Source organism: Myotis myotis, unplaced genomic scaffold (genome assembly GCF_014108235.1).
Source record: "Myotis myotis isolate mMyoMyo1 unplaced genomic scaffold, mMyoMyo1.p scaffold_m19_p_2, whole genome shotgun sequence".
NCBI classification, from domain to species: Eukaryota; Metazoa; Chordata; class Mammalia; order Chiroptera; family Vespertilionidae; genus Myotis; species Myotis myotis.
The window spans coordinates 195,780,709-195,798,828 of NW_023416324.1; the positions used below are offsets into that span (position 1 = coordinate 195,780,709).

An 18,120-nucleotide genomic window follows, 5' to 3' on the forward strand; every position below is an offset into this window, starting at 1 on the left:
TTTTTTATAGAATTCTTTTTTAAAAAATATATCTTTATTGATTTCAGAGAGGAAGGGAGAGGGAGAGAGAGATAGAAACATCTATACTAATAATAGAGGAATATGCAAATTGTCTGGGACTCCATCACAGTAATGACAGAACAGCAGGCTGTGTGGCGCAACAAGGCCAGCAGGGGGGTTAGTGAGGGACGACTGAACAACAGGCTGTGTGGGGCGACCAGGCCAGCAGAGGGGGTAGTGATGGGGGAGCAAATGACTGAACACTAGGCTGTGTGGGGTGACCAGACTGGCAGGGGAGTTAGTGAGGGATGACCAAATGACTGAAGAGCAAGCTGTGTGGGGCAACCAGGCCGGCAAAGGGGTTAGTGAGGGGTGACCAAATTACTGAACAGCAGGCTGCATGGGGCGACCAGGCTGGCAGGGGGGTAGTTGGGGGTGATTAGGCAGGCAGGCAGGTGAGCAGTTAGGAGCCAGCAATCCCGGATTGTGAGAGGGATGTCCAACTGCCGGTTTAGGCCCTATCCCCGGGATCAGGCCTAAACCGGCAGTCAGACATCCCCCAAAGGTCCTGGACTGGAGAGGGTGCAGGCTGAGCTGAGGAGACACCAGCCCCCCCCCCCCCCCCCGTGCACAAATTTCACGCACCAGGCCTCTAGTCAATGATAAGAGAGAATCATTGATTGGCTGCTTCCTGAACACCCCCTACTGGAGATTGAGCCCACAACCTGGATATGTGCCCTTGACCTGAATCAAACCTGGGACCCTTCAGTCCACAGGCCAAGGCTCTATCCACTGAGCCAAACCGGCTAGGTCCAACCTCAAGCATTTTAAAAGTCTAGTAATAGAGAATAGAAACTTGGCTGCCCTGGTTATTACGAAATTCTGTTTTAAATCCATGAAAGGAAGTCACTTGAATCTTGGCAGTGACTTTAATTCCTTAGAAGTTTTAGGTTACAGATAAAACTTTACAACCTTAGAATGTATTCACTTTAAGAAGACAGAGGGCAAGGTATCTCTTTAGATTAATGTGTTAGATCATATTAAACTCATTGGGAAAAAGGTGGGTGTATTTGACAATGGTACATAATGCAAAGCCAGATGCTCGTATTTTTCAGAAAACATCTATTCCCAGTGTTAAATCTTATGAAAGCCTCTATTTAAGAATATTTCAATATTCTAAATTATATGTCTCTTTAATTCTTGGGTTTGAATTATTATTTATGAGAATAATTAATAGTGGTAACAAACAACCATACAAGCTAAATATCAGCAGTACGTATGGTAATAAAAGGTATTAAAAAACTTTTTAGTCCAGCGGCAGGGCTCAGTAGTTGAATGTCACCCTATAAATCTGGAGGTCATGTATGGTTCAATTCCCAGTCAGGACACATGCCTGGGTTCCCTGCTCGATCCCCAGTGTGGAAGCGTGCAGGAGGCAGCCTATCAATGCTTCTCTCACATTGATGTTTCTCTCTCTCTCTTCCTCTCTGAAATCAATAAAAATATATTTAAATATATATTTTAGAAAATTTTTAATGGCAAACGAATCGATCCCTTTTATAATTTTCTGAATTCAAAAATTTTAAAGAACGTGGCTGCCCTGTGGGATGAGATGAACTGACTTAATGCTCATAGGCGAGTGAGCATAATGTCTTACTGTGTTAAGTACAGACTTTGAAATATCTGAAACAAGTTCTCATTCAATTGCTCTTAGTTCTACCTTTAAAAAAAATAAATTGCTCTAGGTGTAATACTGTAAGTTACAGTTTTCTATTTAAGTAATTAAGAACTATTTTTAGGGGGAATAATGGTACTCTGATATTAACTTCATAATTCTAAAAAGTTATCTAATGTTCTAAGTTTCACAGGCCTCAAAAAATAGTCTTATCAAATTTTCTTTTGGGAATTGGATATCCAATTATGTACCTTTATGAGATTAAAAATTGCAATTATTCAATGAGTTGCCAATGAACAAAATGAATTTTTTAAAAAAATCCTCACCTAAGGACATTTTTCCATTGATTTTTAGAGGGCATAGAAGGAAGGGAGGAGGGGGGAGAGAGAGAGGATGAGAGAGAAACATCAATGTGAGAGAGACACATCGACCACATGCACCCTGACCTGGGCTGGGGATTGAGCCTGCAACCAAGGTATGCTCCCTTGACCCTGGAATTGAACCCCCAACCCTTTGGTCTGTGGGCTGACACTCTAACCACTGAGAAAAACCAGTTAGGGCACAAAATGCATTAAAAATAAATAAATCTCCAATTCTTTGCAGGCTCAGAACCTTGGGTGATGATATAAGGTATCATGAATATTAATTGAATGTAGATTTCCTTGAATTCACTAGTTTCCTGGAGAGCTGCAGATTCACAGTCAATAGGTGAAGAGATAGAATTTGAGTGCTTGGGGAGCTGAGGCATTGAACGGGCCTACATGTGGGGGTGGGAAAGGGTCTCAGAGCAGCACTGTTTCAGTTAGGCATCAACAAGGCTACTTCTGTTCAATGCTAATGCATAGCTCTTATCGGGCCAATGGCAGGGCCAATGGCACCACTGTGAGCAGTGATTCTCATACTTTAATGCATACACAAATCCCCTGAGGATCTCATTAAAATCAGATTTCATCCAGTAGGTTTGGGCATGAGGCCTGATGTTCTGCATTTCTAACAAGCTCCCAGGAGACACTGGTCCTGCTGGACCACCAGGAGTAGCAGAAACTCTGAGCACTGATACTGTTCTTCCAGTCTAGCAATGCGATGTGTGACCCAGAATTGGGGGCCCAGGCTCTCTCATCTAGTCTCCTATTAAGCAGCTGTAAGACTGGGAAATTATTTAACCTCTAAGAGACCTATTACCTCCTGTAAAATTACAGATCTGCACCAGGTGGTGTGCCTGGTACCTTCAGAACTATATAGGATTCCTTATTTTTGTCTTAGCTGTTATCTTCTATATGTCCCCTCATAAGTGGTTAACAAACATCAGAACATTTTATTGCATTGTATTATTCCCCAAAGTCACAGTTGTGTTTTGTGTTTTTTGACCCAAGATGATAGCGGTTTTTTATGTCACTTTCCACATTCTTTCCCCATAATTTTTAGAACACTATTCAGATTTGCTTTTTCATTTAACTTTAAGGAGACTTTTAATGAATGCTGAGTCTGTGAGGTTAGTTCTCTGTTGCCCAAATGGGAATGGAGTTCTGGTTACTTCACATTTTTCAGAGAAGCTGTAATATTTTTAAATAGAGGGTGATCCTTAATTGGAGCCAATCTCCTACATTGCACCCCTGCTAAGGGCAATGGCTGGTAACGATTTTAAAGCATTTAGCAGGGAACACATTCTTCCCTTTCTCTGAATAGAATTTGAGTCAGCTGCTTCCTGTGTATTCCCATTACCAACACTTTATTCAGAACTTGATTAATTCTTGTCTGGACTACTGTACTAATCTACCAACTGGTGTTCCACTTCCAGCCTTTCAACTCTATAATTATTTCAATACATTCCTGCCAGACTGATGTTTCCAAATGTCCATAAAGTGCATGCCACTTCTGGCCAAAATCCTCTACGGGCCCTTATTCAACACCTTCATGCTATGGGGCCAACCTACCATTTCAGGTTCCCACTGCTTCCCATAGCCAAGTATTTTCTACATTTCCCATATCCATGACTGTTTATACATCTCCTCTGCCTGGTATACCTTCCTGTGTGAAAACCCACTCCACTCTTCAAGAGCTGTTATAAATTCCAGTTCTTGCTTAAAGTGTTCCCTGATCCTTTCAGCAAGAAGATGAACTCGTAAACACCTTGCTTTTGATTCTCTTCTCTACTCAACACCTGCTGCCCTATATTGTAATTTCTTCGTATCCTTCCTCACTGCCGTCTACTGCACAATTCTTAGGCATCTGTAGTGTGTTTTAATGATCTCTGTAGGTTTCACAGTGCTTTTTAATTTTTTTTTATATCTGTCGAAGAAATGAATGTATAATGAGCTTCAGTATTAATGTTCAGAAACTGAAGAAGTTTAAAAATTATTCATCAGTCTTATCTAGAATTTATTTTGGGCAAATTAATTCCTGTGGCCCAGTATTCTCTCTATATATATTTGGGGGGGATATTTAGTAATTTTTTTTGTACTCAATGAATAAAGCAGTACACTATATAAATGCTGGAGAAGGGAGAAATCTTTTGACTTTCTGGATCATGGTAAATATTGTCATAGGATATGTGTATTTCAGATTCAACTACTGTGTTGTTGAGACCATTTTATATGTGAATTCAGAATATACAAACATGATATACTCATATTTAAGATTCTAAAGATTTAACACAGTTCCATTGGCTTTATAATTTATGACTACACAGTGTTAGTATTTCAAAAGGAAAAGTAGAACTTCTTCCTTAAGACAACATGGGCACTGCCTTAGGAATGATCCCATTACTGTCTCTCATGGTTCGGGGACCATTAAAGGTGTACATTAATTATTTTCTTAAAACACAAAAGTAAAAAAGTTTTTAAAAATCCACAATTATTATAGGATTTGTGAATCTTGGGCACATACCCAAATCGATTCCCAGTGCCCCATAAGATACAACATGATGACTGGGAATTTTCAGCTGCAGTGTATTAATCCTTTAGGATACGAGGCTGTTCTACCAGTGCAATGCTGCAATAATCTTAAGAACTGTAAGACTAAAGCTTCAGAAGACGAACGTTCCATAATCAAAGAAATTAGCTATAATTTATCTGTTATGTTACAAAAACTTTTTAGACTAATAGAACATTAAAAACCTTAGTTTGTGATGGGTGAAAAAGGGGAAGGGATTAAAGAAGTACAAACTGCAAAAAAATCTGTAGTTACAAAAGAGTCATGGGTATGTAATGTCCAGCATAGGTAGTATAATCAATAATACTGTACTAACTCTGTATGGTGCATGGTGGGTACCAGAAATTGGGGGGGGGGGGCATTTAGTAAAGTATGTGACTGTCTAGCCATCATGCGGTACACCTGAAACTAATACAAAATAATATTGAATGTAAACCATAACTGAAAAATAAAGTTTAAGTAATTCAAAGCTACTTACAAAGTGAAAAAAACAAGAGTAGATAATGGTGGGTGTGGAAACCTATGAATCTGAACATTGTTTCACATCTGAGCAACAAGCCAATCATTTACCAGCTTTGCTCCCAAAGATGTAAACTACAATATTTTCTCTTTAATCTTGGAGTATAGTTTTATTTGCTGCTCAAAGACTTTTGATTTCTTCCACCGACTTCTTGTTAGAGTGGCACTAGTCCTCAGTAATGACTGAAAATAGAATTGCAGGAAATATGTAATTCACAAGTCTGTCTTACTAAATTACTTTAAGTTGAACTGTGTAAAAAAAAAAAAGGAATTAATAAAAAGGACATTTGAAATCATTGAAAAATACTAACAAATCTGTCTAACATAATTTTTAATATTAATGTGTCTTCCAGTCAATTCCATTGCCTGAAAATATAACTAAAGCAGTTCCGACTAACTATAAATAATTTAATTCAAGACTTTAAAAAATTGCTTGAAAAATCTGATAACTATAGAACTCTCCCATCTTTGCCCAACTATATTAGTTTAAGAAGATAAACAGCCGAAACCGGTTTGGCTCAATGGATAGAGCGTCGGCCTGCGGACTGAAAGGTCCCAGGTTCGATTCTGGTCAAGGGCATGTACCTGGGTTGCGGGCACATCCCCAGTGGGAGATGTGCAGGAGGCAGCTGATCGATGTTTCTCTCTCATCAATGTTTCTAACTCTCTATCTCTCTCCCTTCCTCTCTGTAAAAAAAATCAATAAAATATATATATAAAAGAAGATAAACAAATAGGGTTACACTTCTCTAATAAATATTTTCTATAATATTCATTTTTTTGACACCTATAAATCCTTCCATTGAGGTCGTGGAAAATGCATGTCTATAGAGAAATTAACACTTTTAGACTTACTATCCATTATATGTGTTTGAGAGCCTTATTTTGCCATAATCACTACTTACTTAGCATTGCTGATACTGTTTTATGCTTAGATTTTGTTCATCATGATGAAAAAATTAAGGAAAATTTGAATGTGTTCCTAACCCCCAGTTTACATACTCTAATGTTTTTCTTGTTTCTTTAAGTGTCTTTCTTTAAAAGGTATAAACACAGTTTAGACTGTACCATTCAAATCATCTAGGCTGAAATAAATGTAAACCTTGTCTCTCTGTTTATCATGGAATTACCACTCTGATATACTTGTGGAATTACTCATTGTAAAAGCAAGAGCATAACAACAAACCAAGAAACCAAGTTTCATGCTGACAGTCTTTACATCGCTTTAGAAAAGCTTATGTGTGTCTTTATTTACAAATTTAAATACATTCATAATTTAGCAAAGTGTATCCCCATGGTTCCTGAAGAGATAGTGCAATTGCACAATTGAAAGAGCACGTATAATTGAATAACAAAGATTGTTGCCCCAAATATTCTCTTATGCTTTTGCTAAAGCTTTCACTAGCTCTTGCCATTTCCCTTAATGATGAGTATTTTCAATATAAACAGACAGACACCAGATCAGAAACACTGAGGTCTAGCGCAGTGGTCTCCAGAATTGGCATGACTACTGACATTATACAAGGTGATTTTAAAAGTATACCAACGAATATTTAGTATTTTAATAGACACACATTTATTTTAAGCATATTAGAAAAAAACTAGCAAATCAATCTCATTACTTTAAAGTTATTCTTCCTTGGGTCGTGTTTCCTTTTTACATACATGTAAAGTTTAAAATGTGAATGCATTTAAAGAAAACATTAGGTAAATTCAGGGTAGGTGTTTCTGACAAAAGTCATGATGGAGGCCAGGGAATCTCTGGAGAGTGGAAAAGTGAGGTGGGAAGGTTGGGGTCAGGTAACAGTGGTTCTGGTTCTAGCTCTGTAACTAACTAGCTGACAAGTGAGACCTCTTTGGGCATCTAAGGCCCACCCAGCGCCACTTTTCTACGACGCTACATTCTCTTGTCAAATGCCATTATAGTGAACACCAATCTCTGTACAACAAAAATAAGCATGCTAAGCTTTAGCACAAAATGTGCTCATTTCAACTAGTCAGGGAAATTAGAGGACCTAATGTGGAGCTTTCTTTGAGGTGAAAACAAACAGACAAAATCTACTACTGGTAGATTAGACCAATCTTTGTATGGTTGGAGATAAACTTGATTTTGCTTAGTAACTTTAGTTTTTTTTTGCCCAGGGACGGGATTTCAAGTACCCTTGTCAACATGAAATCCTATCAACATGATAGCCAAATACCAGAGGGTTTTGTCTGCCATATTCACATGTCATATACCATTCTAACCTGGGAGTAAGAAGCCTGAATATCCATGATGCAGTCTGATGGATGATTTAAGTAAAACCAGTCTTGGAAGAAAAATACACTTCTGTTAGATGGAGAAATAGATAGATGAACACTAGCTTAAGATAGAGTTATGTTTTTAGAAACAGGCAGAGCCTGAAGGTTCATGATAACTTAAAATAGCTTGTCTTGTTTCTGGTTTAAATTTCCACTCTGGAAATAGAAAACATATTAAGCAATTACCCATTTTCAGGGGTAATAAAATTGGAACCTCGATTAAACTGTCTTGAATTAGTTCTCTTCTCAATGGCTTGAGAATACAAGTTCAAATCAAAGCCTAGCTCTGATGCCAAAAAGCATTCAACGTAGAAAATCTCTGTGGAGCAATTGTTTTGTGGCCAGGATTACTATTTTCTAAAATAATCTCTATAGCTTGAAAAGTAAACTAGTTTTTCCCTGAATTGGAGTTGCTTGCCCCCCTTTTTTTAAGATCCCCAGACTCACAGGGAAGAATGTCTTCTTAAAGGTCACCTGTCATTTCTTGAAAGAAATTAGATTACAATTAGACTGAAAAGAAAAGATGATGATGATGATGATGATAATGGTGATGATGAAGAACTCTGTGAATATTTGAACTAAGCACTTTGGAATTTATCTAATTAAGGACTAAAGTACTTTTATTTTCTATTTGGAATACTAATTACATCTATTTAACCTATTCAGCTCAGCAAACAAATGAAAGAACAGCAATGAAACCACTAAAACCTATTTTTTTTTGTGTGTGGAGATATCTCTGCCTGTAATGGTGCAAAAAAAGAAAAAATGTTCTGGGTGAAAATTTTTGCCATTGATCTCTGAGAGGGTGTATTTGTAGAGCACATCTGAACATACTTTCCATAAATATAGAAACTGGCCTCTGGAATCACAACAATTTCATTATTTGCTGCAATTTCAAAGGCCTCTTGGAAAATGTGGCTTCCCACCTCTCTAGGTGTTTTTTTGTTTGTTTTTTTTTTCTTTGTTGTTTTTTTCAATTCTCTTGTTAAGAATGTCTGTAGACATGCACTCTCAATCTGGGAGAGCCACGTGATCTTTGTCATCCTCAGCTACACGCACGCTGTGTGGATCTATCTGCTCCTGACTCCAGGTCGGTCACGGCTGATTCAGTCTCCTTCGCAGAAGGGCGGCCAGTCTCTGTCTGTTCTCATTTATTGAAGATGCCCGGCCCCTGGGTGGGTGCGGTTGGAGGCTGGGCAGACCTGAGCTGTTGGCCCTCTTGGGCTGAGCTGAGGTTGGAGAAGAAGTGGGTTTCGGCACGATGTTGAGGCCTGGGATTTTGGTGCCCTTTTCAGAGTTCAGTTTTGCAAGGCTTCTCTCTCCCTGATGACCAGCTGCAGAGGCGGCGAGGCTGCTGGGGCTGAGGAACCGCGGGGTCACCGGTAAACTTCCACTGAGCCTCCTGAGCTCCAGGAGCTGTTCTCTGGCCTGACTCAAAGCCTCCGTAAGTTCAAAGCGTTCTTCACACTCTCTCCGCACTGTTTCCTGAAGAAAAGTGTTCTGAAATGAGAAAAAGGGGGGAAGCATCCCTGGCTTTAATCAGTGTACCTATGGATAGTTCTTGGCAATATAAACAGAACTGGACTGGAAATCAGGGGTCTGGGTTCTTTGACTATCTTTGTGGATACTCTGCCACATGGGACAGAAAAGTAAAAAATGCAAATGATTTGTGAAGCTGGAAAACACTTGAAGAGAACATTCATTTAACCCTTGCAGTTTGCAGATGAGGAACAAAGAGCCAGGGTCACTCAGATGATAGAGGTGGGGCTGGGGCTGGGGCTGGTTCTGGGTTCCACTCTGTCCTACCTATGTGATGCCTAACAGTTAATATCTGTAGTGCCATTAAGTGATTGAGCATTGAACTATGAACCAGGAGGTCACGGTTCAATTCCTGGGTAGGGCACATGCCCGGGGTTACGGGCTCAATCCCCAATGTGGGTCATGAAGGAGGCAGCTGATCAATGATCAATGATTCTTTCTCATTACTGATGTTTCTATCTCTATCTCCCTCTCCCTTCCTCTTTGAAATCAATAATTATATATTTTTTAAAAAGTTTGCAGCCTTGTAAGTTTGAGCAGAGTTGCTTTTTATGTCCTTAAGAGAATCTGGAGCCAAGGGTGGAAGCCATGGGATTTATATCAAGCAAGAATTTGAATAGCTAGAACTCTCCAGAGGATACTCTGAAGCAAGCATGTCAAACTCGGGGCCATGGGCCACATGCCTCATTTATTTGGCCCATGTTAGTCTTTGAGTTTGACATACTCACTCTGAAGGGTCAAATCTCATTTGACTGGGATATATCAGAGCAAATTTAAGTTTCACATGTGTGACTGGACTAGAGATCATTAAGGTCCTTACACATTCTGAGGCTCTACATTTCTAGCTGAAGAGTTGCCCATCTTTCATCTGAGGAATTCACCAAAATTACTTCAAGGCCCATGGTAAGAATTGGGTCGTGGATCATTTATGTCTGTACCTTGTCAAAAAAGAGTCTAAAAAGTAACAATTCAAAGTGGTATCTGAATAAGTAAAACACAATTACAATGATTGTGGCATGAGATTCTTCGACTGAAAATGAACTTCCGTCAGGTTAGCTTGTTTGTAAAAACAGCCGAGACATTCCCGCGTCTTACTCTCAGTGGAAAGCATCCTCCTAGGGGTTTCATGACTAATCTGCTGTCAGTGGAACTAAATTACAGACCATCAAGGAAAGTGCACCTTCCTGTATTTGAGTTTCTTGTGATTATGGTTAGAACTCCATACAATTCCAAATTTGGTAATCAATAGTGAGGAATGTGGAGCAATTCCAGATTAACAGTTGCCCTGTCATCTTCTATGAAACCAGCGTCATGCCTGGGTCACACGAAGCCTCACATGTACATATATTATTAACACATGTACAGGATTCATATATGCACATATTATTTTTAAAACCATGAGGGTACATCACTTGATTCTAGTTAATTTCTATTCTATTTTTTTTTTCTTTGAGAAACAGGAGACTAAGGATTGTGTCTGTGGCATTATCATCTGGGTTTCATGAACTCTACCTGAAACACTCTTGAAAAAGCAAGGGAAGGAGGGCTGGAGAAGATTAATATGGTGCTACGTCGGGTATCACCTCATTTCCTGTTCCCAAGGACTACATTTGACAAAGAAAGACACTGAAGCTCACACTGGTTACGTAACTTGCTGAGAGTAACCCAGCTCCCAGAGGCCTATGCCTAAGTTAATTGTCAAATTAATTATATCAACCATGCAGGGGCCATTGTGTTCCAGGACACTGAAGCAATAAAAAACAGTAAGACATTTAATTTGGTTTTGCCCAAGTTTTCTAAACTTCACGTAAAATGATTAGATTTACAAGTCATTCAATACTGGGTAAATTAGTATAAAAATTTCCTGGATTAAGAAAGCTATGAGAAAGAGTTAATTTTATTTGACAGTAAAAAGACCAAAAAATGGATAGCAGTTAGCCATGAGGTCAATAAATTGGTGCGATGAATAATAGGTGCACTAATATGGAAAGACAAAGTGATGGCTGATATGATGACGAGAGTTCTCATTTGAAAGTAACATCAAATTCGATCCAGTTACTAAAATTAAATTCAGATCTCAAAGGAAATACACAGTGCTCTACAGAAAACATCCATAAAGTAAATCACTTAAAAGCTATCCCAGGCAAGTGACACTCCACTAGAGGGGGAAGTAGAAAGGAAAAATGAACCCCAAGATGTCCCCATAGCAAGTATAATGGAAGCAAAGTGCCCGTCAGCTCCAGGCTGAACTTGGAAGGGCTGCTGGCCATCCCAGTTGGGGGCCCACTGCTGTGGAACTCATCCTTCTTCAAGGCTATCAGCTTTCAGAAAAAAGATGAACTCTCTTATTTCCCACACTGGGAGGACCTCTGAATGGAAAACAGGATCCAAAGTTAGGACTTTTATTTTTGTCTGTTCTGCAAACACTATGAAATCTCAGGTGAATTCCACAATAGCTGCATATCCTCTGCCACCATTACCTCCTCCTTTAAAACTGAGATTATAATTCCGTGTTGTGTGACAAGCAGCTCATATGTTATCATTTACTCACTCAGGGAGTAAAAAAATGGAAACAGAGCACATCAAGGTTAGGGGATTGCTATTTCAGGGGTGGAGTGTGTGTGACAGGGCATGACCAGAGCACACGTGGATATGGCCAGAATCAGTAAGACACATTAATGGAAAATTCCATCATATGTGGAAAAGAATCATTCACTTGTGGTTGGATTGCTTTCAGCAATCGAGGCAAAATGTTTGTCGCTTTTTTAGTTGTCTTTTTGGAAGGTTGTGTTGTAGCAGAATTTTAATATGTGCTTTTATTGAACAACATGGGAAAATGTGTGAGATGGAATATCTTCAGTAAGCTTGAAAATCATGGGCAAGCATGAGAATAATCAGTGAAGCAATAGCATTCTCAATGTTTCAGGCAGAGTTGTCATTGGCCATATTTTAGTGTGATAAAATAGCATAACTGGATTGCAACTAAACAGAGTCAAGATGAAAAGGGAGGCATGAGGGAGGTGAAGAAGGGACGGTGGGGTTTTCCAGGCCGAGTGGGTGTGAGTACAAACACCTGGCAGTAAGAGTGGGCGAGGCACGTTTTGGGACGACACATGGCTTAGAATGACTCAATTGCAGAGTGTGCAGGGGAGGAGAGACCAGGACTGAGGCAGGGAGGAGTGAGCAGGTCAAATCAAGCACAGTTTTGGTAGTGTGCTAATACTAGAATTTTGTTTGTTTTGAATAGAATCACCTAGTAGCTTCTACAAATCCCTATACCCAATGCCAATTAAGTAAGGATCTTTGGGGTAGGCCCAGCCATCAGTACTTTTTTCCTAATTCCCTAGATCAGGGGTCCTCAAACTTCTTAAACAGGGGGCCAGTTCACTGTCCCTCAAACCGTTGGAGGGCCGGACTATAGTTTAAAAAAAAACTATGAACAAATTCCTATGCACACTGCACATATCTTATTTTGAAGTAAAAAAACAAAACGGGAACAAATACAATATTTGTATTTGCATGTGGCCTGGGGGCCGTAGTTTGAGGACCCCTGCCCTAGATGATTCCAATATACTGACACTTAAAATTTTTTTTAAAAAAATTTATTTTAGAGAGTGGAAAGGAGAGGGAAAGAAACATCTTGATGTGAGAGAGATTCATGGATCAGCTGCCTCCTGCACACCCCCTAATGGGGATGGAGCTGGAAACCTGGACATGTCCCTTGTCCAGAATTGAACCTGTGACCTTTTGGTGCACAAGAAGATGCCCAACTGAACCATACCTTTCAGGGCTAATACTAGAGTTTTAACTTAATTCTGGGGGCTATTTGGAGTGATTGAAAGGTTGATTTTAAGCATGGAGCTGGATGGTCAAATTTAGATTAAAGGAAGATCCCTTTGCCAGCTCTATGGAAAAAGGCCTCGAGTGGGGCATGATGGGAGGAAAGGGGGACAGCAGGAGGCCAAAGTTTTCAGGGAGAAGGTTCCTACCCTGAGTGGCTCTTGGTTAGGGGAGGGAGAACTAGCATTCCTGTGTCATTAAGCCGTGTGGATTGGTGGAGAGCATTATCTATACATATGTGTACAACATTTTCAGATAAAGGCCGCTTTCAATGAGCTTAAAAATATGGCTCAATTGTACTCCTACTGGGCAAGTAAATGTCAAAATAAAAATATAAATTGGCTCACCATCTGTTGGAAAGTTTTAATATGGCCAATTTTCTCCACTCTTTGCAATGTAAGGGTGGTTTATTTTTATGTTTGTTTTCATTTTTATCCGTAGAGACAGCTGGATTGCTTTCAACAGTGGAAGAAGCAAGAGAAGGCTTTGCTGGGTAACTTGATCATTCTGAAGGTGAGAATCCTGTTTGTGATAGAAATTGGCTACATCTGGTATAACTTGGGGGAAATATGCTAGGAAAGCAAGTCCTCATTGAAGAATAAGCACAGATTGGCATCTTTGTTTATGCTTTACTAGAGGCCCCGTACATGAAATTCGTGCACGGGAAGGGTCCCTAGGCCTGGCCAGTGATCAGGGCTGATCAGGGCCTTCCGGCTGCCGGCCAGGGCCTTCCTTTGTTCTGCGCCACACCCTGGTGATCAGCACACATCATAGTGAGCGATCGAACTCCCGGTCTCCTGGTCAAACTCCGGAGGGGACACTTTGCATATTAGCCTTTTATATATATAGATACCCAGTGAGGTCTGAACCAGTGAGATTACAGTTTCCAACAACCCAAACTAGATATAGCCCAGGGCAAGTGGATGGCCAGCCAGCTGGGTGGGGAGTTCAGGTGAGAGGAAGCTCTGTGGAAAAGGTGTGAAAATCAGAAAGATGAGTAGGAGTTAGCAAAGGATATGCCCAAATTTCCATTCAAGGCTACTGCTCAACTAATATGACCAGCCCAAAATACTGCAGAAAAACAGTGAAAATTGCCCTTTGGTAAGGCAGGAATGAGAATCTGAATAGATTTCCAGGAGAGGAGGAGGATGGACGTCAAGAAAGTTATTCTTAAAATTGTATTTGTGTGCTTGCAAACATAACGAACACTGTGAAATAACTATGGCAGACATACCAGAAATGGCAATGATCCTTGGACTGATCTCACTGTTTAGTTTTCTAGGTGTTGATTACTAACTTTTTACCAAACCACTTACGTGTGAATGTCCTCTCAACATGTCTCAGTACTCCATCTAATCTATCAGTTTTTCTTTGGTCTTAGAGACATGTAAAAACCCTGCATTCTTTTGCTGAACCCATCCTGGCTCTCTAAATCTGTCACACTGTCTGCTGTAATCCTTGGACTTCCTACCATGGGCCTGGGGATTCCCTCCACCTCTTTCCTGTGTTGGATGGGACTCATTTTCTGATTTCTACCTCTTGTTCTTTCTTTGTTTACTCCCTCAGTGCAGTGTCATATATCCTTTAAACAGCTTCCCAAGTGAGGCTGCAAGGAAAGTATCATTTTTGAGGAATCTATGTCTGAAAATATCCTTACTTGACCCTTGTACTTGGTTGATCCTTTGGCAGGATATAGAATTCTAGGTTGCAGATAATTTTCCTGCAGAATTTGGAAGCCATTGTCTTCTAGTTTCTGTTGTTGCTGTTAATAATCCTGATGCCATTTTCATTATTGATCCTTTCTAAGTGACCGTTTTTTTTGTTTCTGGAAGCTTTTAAATAATTATGTTTATTATCCTGAAGGTACTGACATTTCATAATGAAGTGCTTTGGTGTGTTTGCTTTGCTATCCATTATGCTGGGTGGGCCCTTTCAATATAGAACTAAATGTCCCTTCTGTACTTGGAAATATTCTTGAATTAGTTCATCGATAGTTTCCTCCCTTCCATTTTCTCTGCCTGGAATTCCTATTAGTGGGGTATTAGATATCCTCGCTTGATCCTCTAATTTTCTTTTCTTCATTTCTTTGCTTTTTCTTATTCTTTCTTGGAGATTGCTTCATCTTTATCATCTAACCCAAATGTTGAATTTACTGCTTCAGCTCAGTAATCATGCTTGCTCTTTTGCATAGCCTCCTATTCTTGCTTCATGTATGCAATATCTTCTCTTTTCTCTCTAAGGATATTAATTATGCTCTTTTTTGAAATTCAGTTTTGCTTCTCATGTTGTTTTGTATGTGTCTCACCTAAGTTCTTTTTTTTTACTTATTTTTATTTGATCCCGGCTTCTGTCTTTCATATTAGAGATGTTCCTCAAATGTTTGGTGATTCTTGCCTTTTTGGGTCTCCAAAATGTTACTGGAAGTTCTGTGTACATAGGGAAGGCCTTACTGACTAGTATACTTCTCAGTGAGCAGAGTGGACAGAGATATAGCCATTTTACTGGGAGACCCCACTTGTTAGTATCTATAATTCTTTTCTTTTGATACAGCTCATTTCTCCAGAGAGGGCTCTTCCATTTTCCTGGCTATCCTATATAATAAAAGGGTAATATGCAAATAGACCGAATGGCAGAACAACCGAACAACCAATCAAAGTGTAATATGCTAATGATATGCTGAGGCTGCTCAACACAGTGCTATGATGTGCACTGACCACCAGGGGGCAGATGCTCCAACTGGTAGGTTAACTTGCTGCTGGGGTCCAGCTGATTGGGACTGATTGAGATGGGCCGGACACACCCTGAAGCCCTCCCTTGGTCCCTCCCCAGCTCAGTCGTGCACTGGTGGAGTCCCTCAGCCTGGCCAGTGCCCTCTCGCAATCCGGGACCCCTCAGGGGGTGTCAGAGAGCCAGTTTCAGCCTGATCCTATAGGCCACTCCCCTTGGGAAGGTGCAAGACGCAGGGTCTATGGCTAGCAAGTGCTGCTGCAGCAGCGCAAGCCTCTCCTGATTGGGACTGATTGGGCATGAGCCCACAGCAGGCACAGTGGGGCCCGGATGAGCGGGAGGAGCAGGTAGGAGCTGCAGGAGGCATTAGACTGCAGGTTTCGGCCCGATCCCTGCAGGCCACTCAGAGGGGCCTCCACCCGTGTATGAATTCATGCACCAAGCCTCTAGTTGATATATAAGCCTGGTTGTCTGTATTCTGGGAAGTGAGGGGGTGAAGTAGACTAGAAGGTCTCACCCTTTAATATACATACTTTCACTCTAGCCTTATCCTATACTCTGCTGTATCCTTAGGTCCAAAGCCCCTCACATTGTTTTTCTAGAGTGTAAGCCTTTGGTACCAGCCAGGATAGTGGGTAGGGGCAACTTGGGTTTAGGGAGGGCATCTGAGCATCTCTCTGCTCCTTTTATAATCAAACAGTCCTATTTTCAAATCCACTCTTCTCTCCCTCTTTCAGAGGTATCTGGTGTCTCTAACTCCGGGGCCATTCCACTGCTGTGGCACATAATTGGGTTTGGTCCTTTTAGGATTTTACCCCATTCCCACATTCTCCTGAGGCAGTAGGTTTCAATGTCCTATAGCAGGGGTCCTCAAACTACGGCCCGCGGGCCACATGCAAATACAAATATTGTATTTGTTCCCGTTTTGTTTTTTTACTTCAAAGTAAGATATGTGCAGTGTGCATAGGAATTTGTTCATAGTTTTCTTTTAAACTATAGTCCGGCCCTCCAACGGTCTGAGGGACAGTGAACTGGCCCCCTGTTTAAAAAGTTTGAGGCCCCCTGTCCTATAGTCTGCTAATTTCCTTTCACCCATACTCTGCTTTCCATTTTCCAAAATGTAGTTGACATCTTTTTCATCTGGAGTCAACTCCTCTCTTGTTTTCTTTTCCTTATGAATTTATTCACTTTTTATTAATTTACTGTCATTTTAGTGGTGTTTTGGGATGAAGTAGAGATGAACATATGTATTCAATTCTCCATGTTTAACAAAAGCGTCCCTTTCTATTTTTGAATATCTTTCATCGTCATTAGATGGCACAGGAGCTGGTAGAATTTAAAACTTCTGCCCCTTTGTTTTCTTTATCTATAGCCTTAAGACAACAAAATATACTGAATTCTCTGTGCTGGTTTTCCTTTGGTGGTTATATATGAACTGGGTTTTTTGCTTTGCTTTTTAAAATTCACTACATTCTTTTTCTGGATCACAACAAGGCCCATAACAGTGGGGCCACACTGCCCTGACAGGGCTCACATGGAGCTAGTAGGAAGGAAAACTGGCAGCCAAAAGCATGTGCTCTATTTTAACCTGCTTTTAAATGGTAATGTCCTATTCTCCAACACTTTATGTGTTGTTGTTGTTTCTGACTTCCCTTTCTTTTTAACATTGTGATTTTTTTATTGTGAGTCCGCACCCTCGGAGGAATTTTCAGGGCCCCCTTTCACATTTGCATTTCCCATACAGTTTTATTTTCCATTTTCTCTCTTCTTATTGACCTGTAGCTTTGTGGCTTCACCTTCCTGACCCTTGTTTCTGTGGCTGCTCTCCCATAATCCCTGCTCCACACAGGAATGCCCATTTTGCCCTTTAGAAGCTACGGCTTTCCTCCTATCCTTGAGGACTTTCTTCATACAATGAAAAGCAAAGTCCACCCATTCTCTGGCCCCTTGAGCGAGAGCAGGACTTTCCTCTCCTTAATTAGCTTTCTTATTAGAGCACTAATTTATCTTCATTCTAAGGGGAATTTGTTCTCCACTTAAATGTGGCTTTTCTTCTCTAGGACCTAAGAAATTTCAAGTGTCTGGAATGCACGGCCAAAATAGTGGTGCTTTTCACTTTATATGCTACAACCTCTGTTCTTTCTGGCCAGTAATGCCAATCACTTTTATTTGCTAATTTCCCATTTTTATAAGAAATTCTGGATGGTGGCATGCTTAATCAGAGAAGCAGTCTCAATTATTTACTCTTACTGTTCGGTTATAATTATTTACCTTCTGCTGGAAAATCTAGCCTCCCCTCCCCTCTCTTCATCCCAGCCAAAGGAAATTTGCCCCCCTGGCATGTCCTTAGATAACTTTCCCTGTGGGATGATCCCTCTCTACTCCCCAGTAATGATCTATAATCATTTGTATACCATCTTGGCCTCCTGTATCTTTCAAAAGTCTGCTTTATATATTTTTAAATCTTTATTGTTGAAAGTATTACATATGTCTCCTTTTCCCCCTTGACCCCTTTCTAGCCCTTCCCACCCTCCGCCTGAGTGGCTTCCTTCTACAACTAATGAGCAGGAAGAGCTCCAAATGTAGCT

The 18,120-nt window shown here is 40.4% G+C and overlaps 1 protein-coding gene across 1 annotated transcript in view; it reads right to left on the bottom strand.

Annotated features, from left to right (window-relative positions):
- Window positions 1–6,677: 6,677 nt before the first annotated feature.
- The window catches only part of LEKR1 (leucine, glutamate and lysine rich 1), a 65,609-nt gene continuing 54,166 nt past the window's right edge, over window positions 6,678–18,120 (bottom strand). Inside the window, exon 9 of the mRNA XM_036351196.1 lies at window positions 6,678–8,926. Coding sequence (XP_036207089.1) covers window positions 8,522–8,926 — 405 coding nt within the window. The 3' untranslated portion in view covers window positions 6,678–8,521. The remainder of the gene's footprint in view (window positions 8,927–18,120) is intronic.